Here is a 21,421-nt window from a genome sequence, read left to right as displayed (position 1 = left end):
CAAGAAATTCAAACAGTAGACTTTCTATAAAATGTCAGTATTGACATACCCATCAGTTGATGAAGTTCATTGAGGAAGCTGACTGGTTGTATGAGATCTCCATCATGGAATGAGTATTCCATACTGCCACTGATTTGGTTTGATGTGCTCCTGCAGGAATAGGCAGTAAAGCTTTTAGTAAAGAGCTATATTAAACATGATCAAAAGAGTTCAACCTAAATTTAAGAGTACACAAATGATTTTTGTGTGTTTGATCATAGATTTATATGTGTGTGTGTATTCTACGTAATGAAAAATGTAAGAAATGTAATGAGTATGATTAAAAACAAGAAGCCAGTCTGCATCTTACATGAAATTGGATGATATGGGTGCCAAGATCAGGCTGTGAGGATCATTCAGAAGAGTGTTCAGCTGCAGGTGAAAATCAAACCATTCGTTAAACTTTGGGTAAGATTTGAATTGGACCTCACCGCTGTGATTAGATAAATTGTAAATGCTTACCACATTATTGATAGCATCCTTCACTTGTTGGTAAGTGCTGCTCCTTAGATCAGGATCCTCTGGCATGGTGATGTTCATCACGTTAAATGTAAAGATGACTACGTAGGAGGTTTCTGAGATTTCTGTTTGGAGGGACATGTTATAAATTTTCATATCAATGTTTTGCATTCCTCGCTGTTTGACATTTTCATATTACAAAGGCTGGATGACTCAAAATGATGAAACTTACTCTCGTAGGTGATGTTTACCACCTCCACTGATTTGCTGAGCTGTGACTGTCTGGATTTCAGGAGATTGGTGACTGCACGGAGGACTAGTTCTTCACTTGGGACTGGTGATGAAGAGTTGAACAGCAGTTTGCTTGTCACCAAAGCTGAACCAAATCTGAAAGAAATAACGCTTTAGTTAAATACAATTCAGGGATATGGAATACAATTATGAAACCATGACTGATTATGACTTCTGAAAAAGACATTCAGCACTTACACTTGGTTTGAAGAGCTCACAGGGGCGTTAGATGTTATCACAGAAGATGTTGGTGTAGTGGTAAAGCCTACAAAAAAGACACAAGGAAGTAATATGATGGTTAGGATTCAGAGCAAAAGCAAATTCCTTAACTGTCAAGAAATTCAAACAGTAGACTTTCTATAAAATGTCAGTATTGACATACCCATCAGTTGATGAAGTTCATTGAGGAAGCTGACTGGTTGTATGAGATCTCCATCATGGAATGAGTATTCCATACTGCCACTGATTTGGTTTGATGTGCTCCTGCAGGAATAGGCAGTAAAGCTTTTAGTAAAGAGCTATATTAAACATGATCAAAAGAGTTCAACCTAAATTTAAGAGTACACAAATGTTTTTTGTGTGTTTGATCATAGATTTATATGTGTGTGTGTATTCTACGTAATGAAAAATTTAAGAAATGTAATGAGTATGATTAAAAACAAGAAGCCAGTCTGTATCTTACATGAAATTGGATGATATGGGTGCCAAGATCAGGCTGTGAGGATCATTCAGAAGAGTGTTCAGCTGCAGGTGAAAATCAAACCATTCGTTAAACTTTGGGTAAGATTTGAATTGGACCTCACCGCTGTGATTAGATAAATTGTAAATGCTTACCACATTATTGATAGCATCCTTCACTTGTTGGTAAGTGCTGCTCCTTAGATCAGGATCCTCTGGCATGGTGATGTTCATCACGTTAAATGTAAAGATGACTACGTAGGAGGTTTCTGAGATTTCTGTTTGGAGGGACATGTTATAAATTTTCATATCAATGTTTTGCATTCCTCAGCTGTTTGACATTTTCATATTACAAAGGCTGGATGACTCAAAATGATGAAACTTACTCTCGTAGGTGATGTTTACCACCTCCACTGATTTGCTGAGCTGTGACTGTCTGGATTTCAAGAGATTGGTGACTGCACGGAGGACTAGTTCTTCACTTGGGACTGGTGATGAAGAGTTGAACAGCAGTTTGCTTGTCACCAAAGCTGAACCAAATCTGAAAGAAATAACACTTTAGTTAAATACAATTCAGGGATATGGAATACAATTATGAAACCATGACTGATTATGACTTCTGAAAAAGACATTCAGCACTTACACTTGGTTTGAAGAGCTCACAGGGGCGTTAGATGTTATCACAGAAAATGTTGGTGTAGTGGTAAAGCCTACAACAAAGAAGTAATATGATGGTTTGGATTCAAAGCAAATTTCTTAACTGTCAAGAAATTCAAACAGTAGACTTTCTATAAAATGTCAGTATTGACATACCCATCAGTTGATGAAGTTCATTGAGGAAGCTGACTGGTTGTATGAGATCTCCATCATGGAATGAGTATTCCATACTGCCACTGATTTGGTTTGATGTGCTCCTGCAGGAATAGGCAGTAAAGCTTTTAGTAAAGAGCTATATTAAACATGATCAAAAGAGTTCAACCTAAATTTAAGAGTACACAAATGTTTTTTTGTGTGTTTGATCATAGATTTATATGTGTGTGTGTATTCTACGTAATGAAAAATTTAAGAAATGCAATGAGTATGATTAAAAACAAGAAGCCAGTCTGCATCTTACATGAAATTGGATGATATGGGTGCCAAGATCAGGCTGTGAGGATCATTCAGAAGGATGTTCAGCTGCAGGTGAAAATCAAACCATTCGTTAAACTTTGGGTAAGATTTGAATTGGACCGCACCGCTGTGATTAGATAAGTTGTAAATGCTTACCACATTATTGATAGCATCCTTCACTTGTTGGTAAGTGCTGCTGCTTAGATCAGGATCCTCTGGCATGGTGATGTTCATCACGTTAAATGTAAAGATGACTACGTAGGAGGTTTCTGAGATTTCTGTTTGGAGGGACATGTTATAAATTTTCATATCAATGTTTTGCATTCCTCGCTGTTTGACATTTTCATATTACAAAGGCTGGATGACTCAAAATGATGAAACTTACTCTCGTAGGTGATGTTTGCCACCTCCACTGATTTGCTGAGCTGTGACTGTCTGGATTTCAGGAGATTGGTGACTGCACGGAGGACTAGTTCTTCACTTGGGACTGGTGATGAAGAGTTGAACAGCAGTTTGCTTGTCACCAAAGCTGAACCAAATCTGAAAGAAATAACACTTTAGTTAAATACAATTCAGGGATATGGAATACAATTATGAAACCATGACTGATTATGACTTCTGAAAAAGACATTCAGCACTTACACTTGGTTTGAAGAGCTCACAGGGGCGTTAGATGTTATCACAGAAAATGTTGGTGTAGTGGTAAAGCCTACAACAAAGAAGTAATATGATGGTTTGGATTCAAAGCAAATTTCTTAACTGTCAAGAAATTCAAACAGTAGACTTTCTATAAAATGTCAGTATTGACATACCCATCAGTTGATGAAGTTCATTGAGGAAGCTGACTGGTTGTATGAGATCTCCATCATGGAATGAGTATTCCATACTGCCACTGATTTGGTTTGATGTGCTCCTGCAGGAATAGGCAGTAAAGCTTTTAGTAAAGAGCTATATTAAACATGATCAAAAGAGTTCAACCTAAATTTAAGAGTACACAAATGTTTTTTGTGTGTTTGATCATAGATTTATATGTGTGTGTGTATTCTACGTAATGAAAAATTTAAGAAATGTAATGAGTATGATTAAAAACAAGAAGCCAGTCTGCATCTTACATGAAATTGGATGATATGGGTGCCAAGATCAGGCTGTGAGGATCATTCAGAAGAGTGTTCAGCTGCAAGTGAAAATCAAACCATTCGTTAAACTTTGGGTAAGATTTGAATTGGACCTCACCGCTGTGAATAGATAAATTGTAAATGCTTACCACATTATTGATAGCATCCTTCACTTGTTGGTAAGTGCTGCTCCTTAGATCAGGATCCTCTGGCATGGAGATGTTCATCACGTTAAATGTAAAGATGACTACGTAGGAGGTTTCTGAGATTTCTGTTTGGAGGGACATGTTATAAATTTTCATATCAATGTTTTGCATTCCTCGCTGTTTGACATTTTCATATTACAAAGGCTGGATGACTCAAAATGATGAAACTTACTCTCGTAGGTGATGTTTGCCACCTCCACTGATTTGCTGAGCTGTGACTGTCTGGATTTCAGGAGATTGGTGACTGCACGGAGGACTAGTTCTTCACTTGGGACTGGTGATGAAGAGTTGAACAGCAGTTTGCTTGTCACCAAAGCTGAACCAAATCTGAAAGAAATAACACTTTAGTTAAATACAATTCAGGGATATGGAATACAATTATGAAACCATGACTGATTATGACTTCTGAAAAAGACATTCAGCACTTACACTTGGTTTGAAGAGCTCACAGGGGCGTTAGATGTTATCACAGAAGATGTTGGTGTAGTGGTAAAGCCTACAAAAAAGACACAAGGAAGTAATATGATGGTTAGGATTCAGAGCAAAAGCAAATTCCTTAACTGTCAAGAAATTCAAACAGTAGACTTTCTATAAAATGTCAGTATTGACATACCCATCAGTTGATGAAGTTCATTGAGGAAGCTGACTGGTTGTATGAGATCTCCATCATGGAATGAGTATTCCATACTGCCACTGATTTGGTTTGATGTGCTCCTGCAGGAATAGGCAGTAAAGCTTTTAGTAAAGAGCTATATTAAACATGATCAAAAGAGTTCAACCTAAATTTAAGAGTACACAAATGTTTTTTGTGTGTTTGATCATAGATTTATATGTGTGTGTGTATTCTACGTAATGAAAAATTTAAGAAATGTAATGAGTATGATTAAAAACAAGAAGCCAGTCTGCATCTTACATGAAATTGGATGATATGGGTGCCAAGATCAGGCTGTGAGGATCATTCAGAAGAGTGTTCAGCTGCAAGTGAAAATCAAACCATTCGTTAAACTTTGGGTAAGATTTGAATTGGACCTCACCGCTGTGAATAGATAAATTGTAAATGCTTACCACATTATTGATAGCATCCTTCACTTGTTGGTAAGTGCTGCTCCTTAGATCAGGATCCTCTGGCATGGAGATGTTCATCACGTTAAATGTAAAGATGACTACGTAGGAGGTTTCTGAGATTTCTGTTTGGAGGGACATGTTATAAATTTTCATATCAATGTTTTGCATTCCTCGCTGTTTGACATTTTCATATTACAAAGGCTGGATGACTAAAAATGATGAAACTTACTCTCGTAGGTGATGTTTACCACCTCCACTGATTTGCTGAGCTGTGACTGTCTGGATTTCAGGAGATTGGTGACTGCACGGAGGACTAGTTCTTCACTTGGGACTGGTGATGAAGAGTTGAACAGCAGTTTGCTTGTCACCAAAGCTGAACCAAATCTGAAAGAAATAACACTTTAGTTAAATACAATTCAGGGATATGGAATACAATTATGAAACCATGACTGATTATGACTTCTGAAAAAGACATTCAGCACTTACACTTGGTTTGAAGAACTCACAGGGGTGTTAGATGTTATCACAGAAGATGTTGGTGTAGTGGTAAAGCCTACAAAAAAAGACACAAGGAAGTAATATGATGGTTAGGATTCAGAGCAAAAGCAAATTCCTTAACTGTCAAGAAATTCAAACAGTAGACTTTCTATAAAATGTCAGTATTGACATACCCATCAGTTGATGAAGTTCATTGAGGAAGCTGACTGGTTGTATGAGATCTCCATCATGGAATGAGTATTCCATACTGCCACTGATTTGGTTTGATGTGCTCCTGCAGGAATAGGCAGTAAAGCTTTTAGTAAAGAGCTATATTAAACATGATCAAAAGAGTTCAACCTAAATTTAAGAGTACACAAATGTTTTTTTGTGTGTTTGATCATAGATTTATATGTGTGTGTGTATTCTACGTAATGAAAAATTTAAGAAATGTAATGAGTATGATTAAAAACAAGAAGCCAGTCTGCATCTTACATGAAATTGGATGATATGGGTGCCAAGATCAGGCTGTGAGGTTCATTCAGAAGGGTGTTCAGCTGCAGGCGAAAATCAAACCATTCGTTAAACTTTGGGTAAGATTTGAATTGGACCGCACCGCTGTGATTAGATGAGTTGTAAATGCTTACCACATTATTGATAGCATCCTTCACTTGTTGGTAAGTGCTGCTCCTTAGATCAGGATCCTCTGGCATGGTGATGTTCATCACGTTAAATGTAAAGATGACTACGTAGGAGGTTTCTGAGATTTCTGTTTGGAGGGACATGTTATAAATTTTCATATCAATGTTTTGCATTCCTCGCTGTTTGACATTTTCATATTACAAAGGCTGGATGACTCAAAATGATGAAACTTACTCTCGTAGGTGATGTTTACTACCTCCACTGATTTGCTGAGCTGTGACTGTCTGGATTTCAGGAGATTGGTGACTGCACGGAGGACTAGTTCTTCACTTGGGACTGGTGATGAAGAGTTGAACAGCAGTTTGCTTGTCACCAAAGCTGAACCAAATCTGAAAGAAATAACACTTTAGTTAAATACAATTCAGGGATATGGAATACAATTATGAAACCATGACTGATTATGACTTCTGAAAAAGACATTCAGCACTTACACTTGGTTTGAAGAGCTCACAGGGGCGTTAGATGTTATCACAGAAAATGTTGGTGTAGTGGTAAAGCCTACAAAAAAGACACAAGGAAGTAATATGATGGTTAGGATTCAGAGCAAAAGCAAATTCCTTAACTGTCAAGAAATTCAAACAGTAGACTTTCTATAAAATGTCAGTATTGACATACCCATCAGTTGATGAAGTTCATTGAGGAAGCTGACTGGTTGTATGAGATCTCCATCATGGAATGAGTATTCCATACTGCCACTGATTTGGTTTGATGTGCTCCTGCAGGAATAGGCAGTAAAGCTTTTAGTAAAGAGCTATATTAAACATGATCAAAAGAGTTCAACCTAAATTTAAGAGTACACAAATGTTTTTTTGTGTGTTTGATCATAGATTTATATGTGTGTGTGTATTCTACGTAATGAAAAATTTAAGAAATGTAATGAGTATGATTAAAAACAAGAAGCCAGTCTGCATCTTACATGAAATTGGATGATATGGGTGCCAAGATCAGGCTGTGAGGATCATTCAGAAGAGTGTTCAGCTGCAGGTGAAAATCAAACCATTCGTTAAACTTTGGGTAAGATTTGAATTGGACCTCACCGCTGTGATTAGATAAATTGTAAATGCTTACCACATTATTGATAGCATCCTTCACTTGTTGGTAAGTGCTGCTCCTTAGATCAGGATCCTCTGGCATGGTGATGTTCATCACGTTAAATGTAAAGATGACTACGTAGGAGGTTTCTGAGATTTCTGTTTGGAGGGACATGTTATAAATTTTCATATCAATGTTTTGCATTCCTCGCTGTTTGACATTTTCATATTACAAAGGCTGGATGACTCAAAATGATGAAACTTACTCTCGTAGGTGATGTTTACCACCTCCACTGATTTGCTGAGCTGTGACTGTCTGGATTTCAGGAGATTGGTGACTGCACGGAGGACTAGTTCTTCACTTGGGACTGGTGATGAAGAGTTGAACAGCAGTTTGCTTGTCACCAAAGCTGAACCAAATCTGAAAGAAATAACTCTTTAGTTAAATACAATTCAGGGATATGGAATACAATTATGAAACCATGACTGACTATGACTTCTGAAAAAGACATTCAGCACTTACACTTGGTTTGAAGAGCTCACAGGGGCGTTAGATGTTATCACAGAAGATGTTGGTGTAGTGGTAAAGCCTACAAAAAAAGACACAAGGAAGTAATATGATGGTTTGGATTCAGAGCAAAAGCAAATTCCTTAACTGTCAAGAAATTCAAACAGTAGACTTTCTATAAAATGTCAGTATTGACATACCCATCAGTTGATGAAGTTCATTGAGGAAGCTGACTGGTTGTATGAGATCTCCATCATGGAATGAGTATTCCATACTGCCACTGATTTGGTTTGATGTGCTCCTGCAGGAATAGGCAGTAAAGATTTTAGTAAAGAGCTATATTAAACATGATCAAAACAGTTCAACCTAAATTTAAGAGTACACAAATGTTTTTTTGTGTGTTTGATCATAGATTTATATGTGTGTGTGTATTCTACGTAATGAAAAATGTAAGAAATGTAATGAGTATGATTAAAAACAAGAAGCCAGTCTGCATCTTACATGAAATTGGATGATATGGGGGCCAAGATCAGGCTGTGAGGATCATTCAGAAGAGTGTTCAGCTGCAGGTGAAAATCAAACCATTCATTAAACTTTGGGTAAGATTTGAATTGGACCTCACTGCTGTGATTAGATCAATTGTAAATGCTTACCACATTATTGATAGCATCCTTCACTTGTTGGTAAGTGCTGCTCCTTAGATCAGGATCCTCTGGCATGGTGATGTTCATCACGTTAAATGTAAAGATGACTACGTAGGAGGTTTCTGAGACTTCTGTTTGGAGGGACATGTTATAAATTTTCATATCAATGTTTTGCATTCCTCGCTGTTTGACATTTTCATATTACAAAGGCTGGATGACTCAAAATGATGAAACTTACTCTCGTAGGTGATGTTTACCACCTCCACTGATTTGCTGAGCTGTGACTGTCTGGAGCTCAGGAGATTGGTGACTGCACGGAGGACTAGTTCTTCACTTGGGACTGGTGATGAAGAGTTGAACAGCAGTTTGCTTGTCACCAAAGCTGAACCAAATCTGAAAGAAATAACACTTTAGTTAAATACAATTCAGGGATATGGAATACAATTATGAAACCATGACTGACTATGACTTCTGAAAAAGACATTCAGCACTTACACTTGGTTTGAAGAGCTCACAGGGGCGTTAGATGTTATCACAGAAGATGTTGGTGTAGTGGTAAAGCCTACAACAAAGACACAATGAAGTAATATGATGGTTTGGATTCAAAGCAAATTCCTTAACTGTCAAGAAATTCAAACAGTAGACTTTCTATAAAATGTCAGTATTGACATACCCATCAGTTGATGAAGTTCATTGAGGAAGCTGACTGGTTGTATGAGATCTCCATCATGGAATGAGTATTCCATACTGCCTCTGATTTGGTTTGATGTGCTCCTGCAGGAATAGGCAGTAAAGATTTTAGTAAAGAGCTATATTAAACATGATCAAAAGAGTTCAACCTAAATTTAAGAGTACACAAATGCTTTTTTGTGTGTTTGATCATAGATTTATATGTGTGTGTGTATTCTACGTAAAGAAAAATTTAAGAAAAGTAATGAGTATGATTAAAAACAAGAAGCCAGTCTGCATCTTACATGAAATTGGATGATATGGGTGCCAAGATCAGGCTGTGAGGATCATTCAGAAGAGTGTTCAGCTGCAGGTGAAAATCAAACCATTCATTAAACTTTGGGTAAGATTTGAATTGGACCTCACTGCTGTGATTAGATCAATTGTAAATGCTTACCACATTATTGATAGCATCCTTCACTTGTTGGTAAGTGCTGCTCCTTAGATCAGGATCCTCTGGCATGGTGATGTTCATCACGTTAAATGTAAAGATGACTACGTAGGAGGTTTCTGAGACTTCTGTTTGGAGGGACATGTTATAAATTTTCATATCAATGTTTTGCATTCCTCGCTGTTTGACATTTTCATATTACAGAGGCTGGATGACTCAAAATGATGAAACTTACTCTTGTAGGTGATGTTTACCACCTCCACTGATTTGCTGAGCTGTGACTGTCTGGAGCTCAGGAGATTGGTGACTGCACGGAGGACTAGTTCTTCACTTGGGACTGGTGATGAAGAGTTGAACAGCAGTTTGCTTGTCACCAAAGCTGAACCAAATCTGAAAGAAATAACACTTTAGTTAAATACAATTCAGGGATATGGAATACAATTATGAAACCATGACTGATTATGACTTCTGAAAAAGACATTCAGCACTTACACTTGGTTTGAAGAGCTCGTAGGGGCACTAGATGTTGCTATGGAAGCCACCGTTGGAGAAACTGTTGTTGTAGTATGAATTTGCGTTTTTGCTATTGGCATCTCAGTTGTGCTTGTAGAAGCTGAGGTCGTGGTTATTGGAAGTGTTTTAGTGGTCGGGGGTGTTTGTATTGTTGTCATCAGTGCATTAGTCGTGCTTTTTGGAGCTAAGGTTCTGGTTGTTGGAAGTGTCGTTGATGTTGAAGGAGTGGTTGTGGAACCCACAGATGTACTTGTTGGAGCTGTGGTTGTTGGTATTGTTGTAATGGTTGGAGTGGTTGTTGTGGAAGCCAAAGTTATGCTTGTTGTAGGTGCAGTTGTTGGAAGTGTTGAGGTTGTTGAAGCAAGAGTTGATGTTTTTGAAAATTGCATTGTGGTTGGAGCATTAGTTGTTGTTGGAATATGTGCTGTTGTTATGGGAGCCTCAGTTGTGGTTGTTGAAAGTGTTATTGTGGTCGGGGGATTTGTTGTAGAAGCCACAGATGTGCTTGAGGGAGCAACAGTTGTTATTTTTGGAGTTGTGATTGGTGCATTTGTTGTAGTTGCAGTAGTCTGAGCTGTGGTTGTGGTCATTGGAAATGTAGTAATTGTAGGGGGTGATGTTATGGAAGCCAATGTTGTACTTGTTGCAGAAACATTTGTCGTTATTGCAGCTGTGGTTGGTGCATGTTTTGTCTCAGTTTTAGTCTGAACTGTGGTTGTGGTTGTTGAAAGTGTTGTAGTAGTTGGGGGTTTTGTTGTGGATGTCACAGTTGTGCTTGTTGGAGCATTTGTTTTTGCTGTTGTTGGAATAGGTGATGTGATTGGAGCATTTGTTGTTGTTGTGGGAGCCTCAGTCATAGCTGTTGGAAGTGTTGTTGTGGAAGGCAAAGTTGTGCTGTTTAGATCACTTGTTGTTGTTGGAATAGGAGTTGTGGTTGTAGGAGACACTGTTGTGGTTATTGGAGCTGTGGTTGAGGTTGTTGGAAATGTTGTAGTGGTCAGGGGTGTTGTTGTGGATACCACAATTTGCATTTCTGTTGGAGCATTAGTTGATGTTCGAATTAGTGTTACGGCTGTGGGAGATACAGTCGTGGTTGTTGGAAGCATTGTAGTGTTTTGGGGTGTTGATGTGGAAATCATAGTAATGCTTGCTGGAGTATTAGTTGTTGCTTGAATAGGTGTTGTGGCTGGAACATTTGTGCTTGTTGGAGAAACAGTTGTTGCTATAGTTGGTATTTGCTTTGTTGTTGTTGATATCTCAGTCGTGGTTGTTTCAGCTGTGGTCATGGTTGTTGGACGTTTTGTTGTTGTCAGGGGTGTTGTAGTGGAAAACACAGATGTGCTTGATGGAGTATTTGTTGTTGTTGGAACAGGTGTTGTGGTTGGAGCATTTGTTGTGATTGTGGAAGCCTCAGTCGTGGTTGGTGTGGAAACCACAGTTGTGCTTGTAGGAGAAACAGTTGTTGTTCGAATAGGTGTTGTGGTTTTGGGAGCCCCAGATTTGGTTGTTGGAGCTGTTGTTGAAGGTATTGTTATGGAAGCCACAGTTCCGCTTGTTGGAGAAACAGTTGTAGCTGTAGTTAGAATTTGCGCTATGGTTGTTGATCTCTCAGTCATGCTTGTTGGAGCTGTGGTCATGGTTTTCTTAATTGTTGTAGTTCTCAGGGGTGTTGTTGTGGAAATCACAGAAGCGTTTGTTGAAAGTGGTGTTGTGGTTGGAGCATTTGTTGTGGTTGTTTCAGTCGTTAGAACTGTTGTTGAAGGTGATATTGTGGAAGCCACAGTAGTGCTTGTAGGAAAAACAGTTGTTGTTGTAGTTGGAGCATTTGTTGTGGTAGCCTCAGTCGTGGTGGTTGGAGCTGTGTTTGAAGGTAATGTTCTGGAAGCCACAGCTGTGATTGTTGGAGAAACAGTTGTTGTTATAGTTGGTATTTGTGTTGTTGTTGTCAATCTCTCAGTCGTGGTGGTTTCAGATGTGCTAGTGGTTGTCGGGGGTGTTTTTGTGGAAACCACAGTTGTGCTTGTTGGAGTATTAGTTGTTGTTGGAAGTTTTGTTGTGGTTGGAGCATTTGTTGTGGTTGTAGAAGCCTCAGTCATGGTTGTTGAAGGTGTTGTTGTGGAAACCACAGTTGTGCTTGTTGGATTATTAGCTGTTGTTGGAAGAGGTGTTGTTGTTGGAGCATTTGTTGTGGTTGTGGAAGCCTCAGTCGTGGTTGTTGAAGGTGTTGTTGTGGAAACCACAGTTGTGTTTGTTGGAGTATTAGTTGTTGTTGGAAGAGGTGTTGTGGTTGGAGCATTTGTTGTGGTTGTGGAAGATCTTGTTGTGGAAACCAGAATTGAGCTTGTTGGAATATTAGTTGTTGTTGGAATAGGTGTTGTGGTTGGAACATTGGTTGTGGTTGTGGAAGCCTCAGTCGTGGTTGTTGAAGGTCTTGTTGGAGTATTAGTTGTTGTTGGAGCATTTGTTGTGGTTGTGGAAGCCTCAGTCGTGGTTGTTGAAGGTGTTGTTGTGGTAAACGTAATTGGTGTATTAGTTCTTGTTTCAAGTTGTGTTGTGGATGGAGCATTTGTTGTGGTTGTGGAAGCCTCAGTCGTGGTTGTTGAAGGTCTTGTTGTGGAAACCACAGTTCTGCTTGTTGGAGTATTAGTTGTTGTTTGAAGTTGTGTTGTGGATGGAGCATTTGTTGTGGTTGTGTAATGTGTTGTTGTGGAAACCACAGTTGTGCTTTTTGGAGTATTAGTGGTTGTTGGAAGTTGTGTTGTGGTTGGAGCATTTGTTGTGGTTGTGGAAGCCTCAGTCGTGGTTGTTGAAGGTGTTGTTGTGGAAACCACGGATGTGCTTGTTGGAGTATTAGTTGTTGTTGGAAGAGGTGTTGTGGTTGTGGAAGCCTCAGTTGTGGTTGTTGAAGGTGTTGTTGTGGAAACCACAGTTGTGCTTTTTGGAGTATTAGTGATTGTTGGAAGTTGTGTCATGGTTGGAGCATTTGTTGTGGTTGTGTAAGGTGTTGTTGTGGAAACCACAGTTGTGCTTGTTGGAGTATTAGTTTTTGTTGGAAGTTGTGTTGTGTTTGTTGAAGGTGTTGTGGAAACCACAGTTGTGCTTGTTGGAGTATTAGTTGTTGTTGGAAGTTGGGTTGTGGTTGGAGCATTTGTTGTGGTTGTGGAAAGTGTTGTTGTGGAAACCACAGATGTGCTTGTTGGAGTATTAGTTGTTGTTGGAAGAGTTGTTGTGGTTGGAGCATTTGTTGTGGTTGTGGAAGCCTCAGTCGTGGTTGTTGAAGTTGTTTTTGTGGAAACCACAGTTCTGCTTGTTGGAGTATTAGTTGTTGTTGGAATAGATGTTGTGGTTGGAGCATTTGTTGTGATTGTGGAAGCCTCAATCGTGGTTGGTGTGGAAACCACAGTTGTGCTTGTAGGAGAAACAGTTGTTGTTCGAATAGGTGTTGTGGTTTTGGGAGCCCCAGATTTGGTTGTTTGAGCTATCGTTGAAGGTATTGATATGGAAGCCACAGTTCCGCTTGTTGGAGAAACAGTTGTAGCTGTAGTTGGAATTTGCGCTGTGGTTGTTGATCTCTCAGTCATGCTTGTTGGAGCTGTGGTCATGGTTTTCTTATTTGTTGTAGTTCTCAAGGGTGTTGTTGTGGAAATCACAGTTGCGCTTGTTGAAAGTGGTGTTGTGGTTGCCTCAGTCGTTGGAACTGTTGTTGAAGGTGATATTGTGGAAGCCACAGTAGTGTTTGTAGGAAAAACAGTTGTTGTTGTAGTTGGAGCATTTGTTGTGGTTGCCTCAGTCGTGGTGGTTGGAGCTGTGTTTGAAGGTAATGTTCTGGAAGCCACAGCTGTGATTGTTGGAGAAACAGTTGTTGTTATAGTTGGTATTTGTGTTGTTGTTGTCAATGTCTCAGTCGTGGTGGTTTCAGCTGTGGTTGTTGTTGCTGTTGTTGAAGGTATTGATATGGAAGCCACAGTTCCGCTTGTTGGAGAAACAGTTGTAGCTGTAGTTGGAATTTGCGCTGTGGTTGTTGATCTCTCAGTCATGCTTGTTGGAGCTGTGGTCATGGTTTTCTTATTTGTTGTAGTTCTCAGGGATGTTGTTGTGGAAATCACAGTTGCGCTTGTTGAAAGTGGTGTTGTGGTTGCCTCAGTCGTTGGAACTGTTGTTGAAGGTGATATTGTGGAAGCCACAGTAGTGCTTGAAGGAAAAACAGTTGTTGTTGTAGTTGGAGCATTTGTTGTGGTTGCCTCAGTCGTGGTGGTTGGAGCTGTGTTTGAAGGTAATGTTCTGGAAGCCACAGCTGTGATTGTTGGAGAAACAGTTGTTGTTATAGTTGGTATTTGTGTTGTTGTTGTCAATGTCTCAGTCGTGGTGGTTTCAGCTGTGCTAGTGGTTGTTGTTGTCGTCGGGAGTGTTTTTGTGGAAATTACAATTGTGCTTGTTGGAGTATTAGTTGTTGTTGGAAGAGGTGTTGTGGTTGGAGCATTTGTTGTGGTTGTGGAAGCCTCAGTTGTGGTTGTTGAAGATGTTGTTGTCGAAACCACAGTTGTGCTTGTTGGAGTATTAGTTGTTGTTGGAAGTTTTGTTGTGGTTGGAGCATTTGTTGTGGTTGTGGAAGCCTCAGTCGTGGTTGTTGAAGGTGTTGTTGTGGTAAACGTAATTGTGCTTGTTGGCGTATTAGTTGTTGTTTCAAGTTGTGTTGTGGATGGAGCATTTGTTGTGGTTGTGGAAGCCTCAGTTGTGGTTATTGAAGGTCTTGTTGTGGAAACCACATTTGTGATTGTTGGCGTATTAGTTGTTGTTGGAAGTTGTGTTGTGGTTGGAGCATTTGTTGTGGAAGATGTTGTTGTGGAAACCACAGATGTGCTTGTTGGAGTATTAGTTGTTGTTGGAAGTTGTGTTGTGGTTTTTGAAGGTGTTGCTGTGGAAACCGGAATTCTGCTTGTTGGAGTATTAGTTGTTGTTGGAAGAGGTGATGTGTTTGGAGCATTTGTTGTGGTTGTGGAAGCCTCAGTCGTGGTTGTTGCAGGTGTTGTTGTGGAAACCACAGTTGTGCTTGTTGGAGTATTAGTTGTTGTTGGAAGAGCTGTTGTTGTTGTAGCATTTGTTGTCGTTGTGGAAGCCTCAGTCGTGGTTGTTGAAGGTGTTGTTGTGGAAACCACAGTTGTGCTTGTTGGAGTATTAGTTGTTGTTGAAATAGGTGTTGTGGTTGTGGAAGCCTCAGTCGTGGTTGTTGAAGCCTCAGTTGTGGTTGTTGAAGGTGTTGTTGTGGAAACCACAGTTGTGCTTGTTGGAGTATTAGTTGTTGTTGGAAGAGCTGTTGTTGTTGTAGCATTTGTTGTCGTTGTGGAAGCCTCAGTCGTGGTTGTTGAAGGTGTTGTTGTGGAAACCACAGTTGTGCTTGTTGGAGTATTAGTTGTTGTTGAAATAGGTGTTGTGGTTGTGGAAGCCTCAGTCGTGGTTGTTGAAGCCTCAGTTGTGGTTGTTGAAGGTGTTTTTGTGGAAACCACAGTTGTGCTTGTTGGAGTATTAGTTGTTGGAAGAGCTGTTGTTGTTGGAGCATTTGTTGTGGTTGTGGAAGCCTCAGTCGTGGTTGTTGAAGGTGTTGTTGTGGAAACCACAGTTGTGCTTGTTGGAGTATTAGTTGTTGTTGGAAGAGGTGTTGTTGTTGGAGCATTTGTTGTGGTAGCCTCATTCGAGGTTGTTGAAGGTGTTGTTGTGGAAACCACAGTTGTGCTTGATGGAGTATTAGTTGTTGTTGGAAGAGGTGCTGTGGTTGGAGCATTTGTTGTGGTTGTGGAAACCACAGTTGTGCTTGTTGGAGTATTAGTTGTTGTTGGAAGTTGTGTTGTGGTTGGAGCATTTGTGGTGGTTGTGGAAGCCTCACTCGTGGTTGTTGAAGGTGTTGTTGTGGAAACCACAGTTCTGCTTGTTGGAGTATTAGTTGTTGTTGGAAGAGGTGTTGTGGTTGGAGCATTTGTTGTGGTTGTGGAAACCACAGTTGTGCTTGTTGGAGTATTAGTTGTTGTTGGAAGAGGTGTTGTGGTTGGAGCATTTGTTGTGGTTGTGGAAGGTGTTGTTGTGGAAACCACAGTTGTGCTTGTTGGAGTATTAGTTGTTGTTGGAAGAGGTGCTGTGGTTGGAGCATTTGTTGTGGTTGTGGAAACCACAGTTCTGCTTGTTGGAGTATTAGTTGTTGTTGGAAGAGGTGATGTGGTTGGAGCATTTGTTGTGGTTGTGGAAGCCTCAGTTGTGGTTGTTGAAGATGTTGTTGTCGAAACCACAGTTGTGCTTGTTGGAGTATTAGTTGTTGTTGGAAGTTTTGTTGTGGTTGGAGCATTTGTTGTGGTTGTGGAAGCCTCAGTCGTGGTTGTTGAAGGTGTTGTTGTGGAAACCGTAATTGTGCTTGTTGGAGTATTAGTTGTTGTTGGAGCATTTGTTGTGGTTGTGGAAGCCTCAGACGTGGTTGTTAAAGGTGTTGTTGTGGTAAACGTAATTGTGCTTGTTGGCGTATTAGTTGTTGTTTCAAGTTGTGTTGTGGATGGAGCATTTGTTGTGGTTGTGGAAGCCTCAGTTGTGGTTGTTGAAGGTCTTGTTGTGGAAACCACATTTGTGCTTGTTGGCGTATTAGTTGTTGTTGGAAGTTGTGTTGTGGTTGGAGCATTTGTTGTGGAAGATGTTGTTGTGGAAACCACAGATGTGCTTGTTGGAGTATTAGTTGTTGTTGGAAGTTGTGTTGTGGTTTTTGAAGGTGTTGCTGTGGAAACCGGAATTCTGCTTGTTGGAGTATTAGTTGTTGTTGGAAGAGGTGATGTGGTTGGAGCATTTGTTGTGGTTGTGGAAGCCTCAGTCGTGGTTGTTGCAGGTGTTGTTGTGGAAACCACAGTTGTGCTTGTTGGAGTATTAGTTGTTTTTGGAATAGATGTTGTGGTTGGAGCATTTGTTGTGGTTGTGGAAGCCTCAGTCGTGGTTGTTGAAGTTGTTGTTGTGGAAACCACAGTTGTGCTTGTTGGAGTATTAGTTGTTGTTGGAAAGGCTGTTGTTGTTGTAGCATTTGTTGTCGTTGTGGAAGCCTCAGTTGTGGTTGTTGAAGGTGTTGTTGTGGAAACCACATTTGTGCTTGTTCGAGTATTAGTTGTTGTTGGAAGAGGTGTTGTTGTTGGATTATTTGTTGTGGTTGTGGAAGCCTCAGTCGTTGTTGTTGAAGGTGTTGTTGTGGAAACCACAGTTGTGCTTGTTGGAGTATTAGTTGTTGTTGGAAGAGGTGTTGTGGTTGGAGCATTTGTTGTGGTTGTGGAAACCACAGTTGTGCATGTTGGAGTATTAGTTGTTGTTGGAAGAGCTGTTGTTGTTGGAGTATTTGTTGTGGTTGTGGAAGCCTCAGTCGTGGTTGTTGAAGGTGTTGTTGTGGAAACCACAGTTGTGCTTGTTGGAGTATTAGTTGTAGTTGGAAGAGGTGTTGTTGTTGGAGCATATGTTGTGGTTGTGGAAGCCTCAGTCGTTGTTGTTGAAGGTGCTGTTGTGGAAACCACAGTTGTGCTTGTTGGAGTATTAGTTGTTGTTGGAAGAGGTGTTGTGGTTGGAGCATTTGTTGTGGTTGTGGAAACCACAATTGTGCTCGTTGGAGTATTAGTTGTTGTTGGAAGAGGTGTTGTGGTTGGAGCATTTGTTGTGGTTGTGGAAGCCTCAGTCGTGGTTGTTGAAGGTGTTGTTGTAGAAACCACAGTTGTGCTTGTTGGAGTATTAGTGGTTGTTGGCAGTTGTGTTGTGGTTGGAGCATTTGTTGTGGTTGTTGAATGTGTTGTTGTGGAAACTGGAATTGTGCTTGTTGGAGTATTAATTGTTGTTGGAAGAGGTGTTGTGGTTGGAGCATTTGTTGTGGTTGTGGAAACCACAGTTGTGCTTGTTGGAGTATTAGTTGTTGTTGGAAGAGGTGTTGTGGTTGTGGAAGCCTCAGTCGTGGTTGTTGAAGGTGTTGTTGTGGAAACCACAGTTGTGCTTTTTGGAGTATTAGTGGTTGTTGGAAGTTGTGTTGTGGTTTTTGAAGGTGTTGTTGTGGAAACCGGAATTGTTCTTGTTGGAGTATTAGTTGTTGTTGGAAGAGGTGTTGTGGTTGGAGCATTTGTTGTGGCTGTGGAAGCCTCAGTCGTGGTTGTTGAAGGTGTTGTTGTGGAGACCACAGTTGTGCTTGTTGGAGTATTAGTTGTTGTTGGAATAGATGTTGTGGTTGGATTATTTGTTGTGGTTGTGGAAGCCTCAGTCGTGGTTGTTGAAGGTGTTGTTGTAGAAACCACAGTTGCGCTTGTTGGAGTATTAGTTGTTGTTGGAAGAGGTGTTGTGGTTGGAGCATTTGTTGTGGTTGTGGAAACCACAATTGTGCTCGTTGGAGTATTAGTTGTTGTTGGAAGAGGTGTTGTGGTTGGAGCATTTGTTGTGGTTGTGGAAGGTGTTGTTGTGGAAACCACAGTTGTGCTTGTTGGAGTATTAGTTGTTGTTGGAAGAGGTGTTGTGGTTGGAGCATTTGTTGTGGTTGTGGAAGCCTCAGACGTGGTTGTGGAAGGTGTTGTTGTGGAAACCACAGTTGTGCTTGTTGGAGTATTAGTTGTTGTTGGAAGAGGTGTTGTGGTTGGAGCATTTGTTGTGGTTGTGGAAGCCTCATTCGTGGTTGTGGAAGGTGTTGTTGTGGAAACCACAGTTGTGCTTGTTGGAGTATTAGTTGTTGTTGGAAGAGGTGCTGTGGTTGGAGCATTTGTTGTGGTTGTGGAAACCACAGTTGTGCTTGTTGGAGTATTAGTTGTTGTTGGAAGTTGTGTTGTGGTTGGAGCATTTGTTGTGGTTGTGGAAGCCTCACTCATGGTTGTTGAAGGTGTTGTTGTGGAAACCACAGTTCTGCTTGTTGGAGTATTAGTTGTTGTTGGAAGAGGTGTTGTGGTTGGAGCATTTGTTGTTGTTGTGGAAACCACAGTTGTGCTTGTTGGAGTATTAGTTGTTGTTGGAAGAGTTGTTGTGGTTGGAGCATTTGTTGTGGTTGTGGAAGGTGTTGTTGTGGAAACCACAGTTGTGCTTGTTGGAGTATTAGTTGTTGTTGGAAGTTGTGTTGTGGTTGGAGCATTTGTTGTGGTTGTGGAAGGTGTTGTTGTGGAAACCACATATGTGCTTGTTGGAGTATTAGTTGTTGCTGGAAGAGGTGTTGTGGTTGGAGCATTTGTTGTGGTTGTGGAAGCCTCAGTCGTGGTTGTTGAAAGTGTTGTTGTGGAAACCACAGTTGTGCTTGTTGGAGTATTAGTTGTTGTTGGAAGAGGTGTTGTAGTTTGAGCATTTGTTGTAGTTGTTGAAGGTGTTGTTGTGCTTGTTGGAGTATTAGTTGTTGTTGGAAGTTGTGTTGTGGTTGGAGCATTTGTTGTGGTTGTTGAAGGTGCTGTTGTGGAAAGCACAGTTGTGCTTGTTGGAGTATTAGTGGTTGTTGGAAGTTGTGTTGTGGTTTTTGAAGGTGTTGTTGTGGAAAGCGGAATTGTGCTTGTTGGAGTAATAGTTGTTGTTGGAAGAGGTGTTGTGGTTGGAGCATTTGTTGTGGTTGTGGAAGCCTCAGTCATGGTTGTTGAAGGTGTTGTTGTGGAAACCACAGTTGTGCTTGTTGGAGTATTAGTTGTTGTTGGAATAGATGTTGTGGTTGGAGCATTTGTTGTGATTGTGGAAGCCTCAGTCGTGGTTGTTGAAGGTGTTGTTGTAGAAACCACAGTTGTGCTTGTTGGAGTATTAGTGGTTGTTGGAAGTTGTGTTGTGGTTGGAGCATTTGTTGTGGTTCTTGAAGGTGTTGTTGTGGAAACTGGAATTGTACTTGTTGGAGTATTAGTTGTTGTTGGAAGATGTGTTGTGGTTGGAGCATTTGTTGTGGTTGTGGAAATCACAGTTGTGCTTGTTGGAGTATTAGTTGTTGTTGGAAGTTGTGTTGTGGTTGGAGCATTTGTTGTGGTTGTGGAAGGTGTTGTTGTGGAAACCACAGATGTGCTTGTTGGAGTATTAGTTGTTGTTGGAAGTTGTGTTGTGGAAGCCTTAGTCGTGGTTGTTGAAGGTGTTGTTGTGGAAACCACAGTTGTGCTTGTTGGAGTATTAGTTGTTGTTGGAAGAGGTGTTGTTGTTGGAGCATTTGTTGTGGTTGTGGAAGCCACAGTCGTTGTTGTTGAAGGTGTTGTTGTGGAAGCCACAGTTGTGCTTGTTGGAGTATTGGTTGTTGTTGGAAGAGGTGTTGTGGTTGGAGCATTTGTTGTGGTTGTGGAAGCCTCAGTCGTGGTTGTTGAAGGTGTTGTTGTGGAAACCACAGTTGTGCTTGTTGGAGTATTGGTTGTTGTTGGAAGAGGTGTTGTGGTTGGAGCATTTGTTGTGGTTGTTGAAGGTGTTGTTGTGGAAACCACAGTTGTGCTTGTTGGAGTATTGGTTGTTGTTGGAAGAGGTGTTGTGGTTGGAGCATTTGTTGTGGTTGTGGTAACCACAGTTGTGCTTGTTGGAATATTAGTTGTTGTTGGAAGAGCTGTTGTTGTTGGAGCATTTGTTGTGGTTGTGGAAGCCTCAGTCGTGGTTGTTGAAGGTGTTGTTGTGGAAACCACAGTTGTGCTTGTTGGAGTATTAGTGGTTGTTGGAATAGGTGTTGTGGTTGGAGCATTTGTTGTTGTTGTGGCAGCCTCAATCGTGGTTGTTGAATGTGTTGTTGTAGAAACAGAAATTTTGCTTGTTGGAGTATTAGTTGTTGTTGGAAGAGGTGTTGTGGTTGGAGCATTTGTTGTGGTTGTGGAAGGTGTTGTTGTGGAAACCACAGTTGTGCTTGTTGGAGTATTAGTTGTTGTTGTAAGTTGTGTTGTGGTTGGAGCATTTGTTGTGGTTGTGGAAGGTGTTGTTGTGGAAACCACAGATGTGCTTGTTGGAGTATTAGTTGTTCCTGGAAGAGGTGTTGTGGTTGGAGCATTTGTTGTGGTTGTGGAAGCCTCAGTCGTGGTTGTTGAAAGTGTTGTTGTGGAAACCACAGTTGTGCTTGTTGGAGTATTAGTGGTTGTTTGAAGTTGTATTGTGGTCGGAGCATTTGTTGTGGTTGTTGAAGGTGTTGTTGTGGAAACCGGAATTGTGCTTGTTGGAGTATTAGTTGTTGTTGGAAGAGGTGTTGTAGTTTGAGCATTTGTTGTGCTTGTGGAAACCACAGTTGTGCTTGTTGGAGTATTAGTTGTTGTTGGAAGTTGTGTTGTGGTTGGAGCATTTGTTGTGGTTGTTGAAGGTGTTGTTGTGGAAAACACAGTTGTGCTTGTTGGAGTATTAGTGGTTGTTGGAAGTTGTGTTGTGGTTTTTGAAGGTGTTGTTGTGGAAACCGGAATTGTGCTTGTTGGAGTAATAGTTGTTGTTGGAAGAGGTGTTGTGGTTGGAGCATTTGTTGTGGTTGTGGAAGCCTCAGTCATGGTTGCTGAAGGTGTTATTGTGGAAACC

General features: G+C 40.5%; 1 protein-coding gene across 1 annotated transcript in view; it reads right to left on the bottom strand.

Annotated features, from left to right (window-relative positions):
* Positions 1-11,097, bottom strand: part of LOC127641664 (uncharacterized) — a gene marked incomplete at its 3' end in the record, with an annotated part of 30,144 nt that extends 19,047 nt beyond the window's left edge. The window contains exons 1-45 of the mRNA XM_052124600.1: positions 9,938-11,097; positions 9,681-9,835; positions 9,452-9,573; positions 9,300-9,361; positions 8,999-9,099; positions 8,821-8,887; positions 8,564-8,718; positions 8,335-8,456; positions 8,183-8,244; positions 7,882-7,982; positions 7,697-7,763; positions 7,440-7,594; positions 7,211-7,332; positions 7,059-7,120; positions 6,758-6,858; positions 6,574-6,640; positions 6,317-6,471; positions 6,088-6,209; positions 5,936-5,997; positions 5,635-5,735; positions 5,450-5,516; positions 5,193-5,347; positions 4,964-5,085; positions 4,812-4,873; positions 4,512-4,612; positions 4,328-4,394; positions 4,071-4,225; positions 3,842-3,963; positions 3,690-3,751; positions 3,390-3,490; positions 3,220-3,286; positions 2,963-3,117; positions 2,734-2,855; positions 2,582-2,643; positions 2,281-2,381; positions 2,111-2,177; positions 1,854-2,008; positions 1,624-1,745; positions 1,472-1,533; positions 1,172-1,272; positions 988-1,054; positions 731-885; positions 502-623; positions 350-411; positions 50-150 (exon numbers count right to left, since the gene is read on the bottom strand). Coding sequence (XP_051980560.1) covers positions 50-150; positions 350-411; positions 502-623; positions 731-885; positions 988-1,054; positions 1,172-1,272; positions 1,472-1,533; positions 1,624-1,745; positions 1,854-2,008; positions 2,111-2,177; positions 2,281-2,381; positions 2,582-2,643; positions 2,734-2,855; positions 2,963-3,117; positions 3,220-3,286; positions 3,390-3,490; positions 3,690-3,751; positions 3,842-3,963; positions 4,071-4,225; positions 4,328-4,394; positions 4,512-4,612; positions 4,812-4,873; positions 4,964-5,085; positions 5,193-5,347; positions 5,450-5,516; positions 5,635-5,735; positions 5,936-5,997; positions 6,088-6,209; positions 6,317-6,471; positions 6,574-6,640; positions 6,758-6,858; positions 7,059-7,120; positions 7,211-7,332; positions 7,440-7,594; positions 7,697-7,763; positions 7,882-7,982; positions 8,183-8,244; positions 8,335-8,456; positions 8,564-8,718; positions 8,821-8,887; positions 8,999-9,099; positions 9,300-9,361; positions 9,452-9,573; positions 9,681-9,835; positions 9,938-11,097 — 5,656 coding nt within the window. The remainder of the gene's footprint in view (positions 1-49; positions 151-349; positions 412-501; positions 624-730; positions 886-987; positions 1,055-1,171; positions 1,273-1,471; positions 1,534-1,623; positions 1,746-1,853; positions 2,009-2,110; positions 2,178-2,280; positions 2,382-2,581; positions 2,644-2,733; positions 2,856-2,962; positions 3,118-3,219; positions 3,287-3,389; positions 3,491-3,689; positions 3,752-3,841; positions 3,964-4,070; positions 4,226-4,327; positions 4,395-4,511; positions 4,613-4,811; positions 4,874-4,963; positions 5,086-5,192; positions 5,348-5,449; positions 5,517-5,634; positions 5,736-5,935; positions 5,998-6,087; positions 6,210-6,316; positions 6,472-6,573; positions 6,641-6,757; positions 6,859-7,058; positions 7,121-7,210; positions 7,333-7,439; positions 7,595-7,696; positions 7,764-7,881; positions 7,983-8,182; positions 8,245-8,334; positions 8,457-8,563; positions 8,719-8,820; positions 8,888-8,998; positions 9,100-9,299; positions 9,362-9,451; positions 9,574-9,680; positions 9,836-9,937) is intronic.
* Between the last annotated feature and the right edge of the window lie 10,324 nt (positions 11,098-21,421).

This window comes from Xyrauchen texanus, unplaced genomic scaffold, assembly GCF_025860055.1.
Source record: "Xyrauchen texanus isolate HMW12.3.18 unplaced genomic scaffold, RBS_HiC_50CHRs HiC_scaffold_128, whole genome shotgun sequence".
In the NCBI taxonomy this organism is placed as follows: domain Eukaryota; kingdom Metazoa; phylum Chordata; class Actinopteri; order Cypriniformes; family Catostomidae; genus Xyrauchen; species Xyrauchen texanus.
This window is presented reverse-complemented; position numbering and strand designations above follow the sequence as displayed.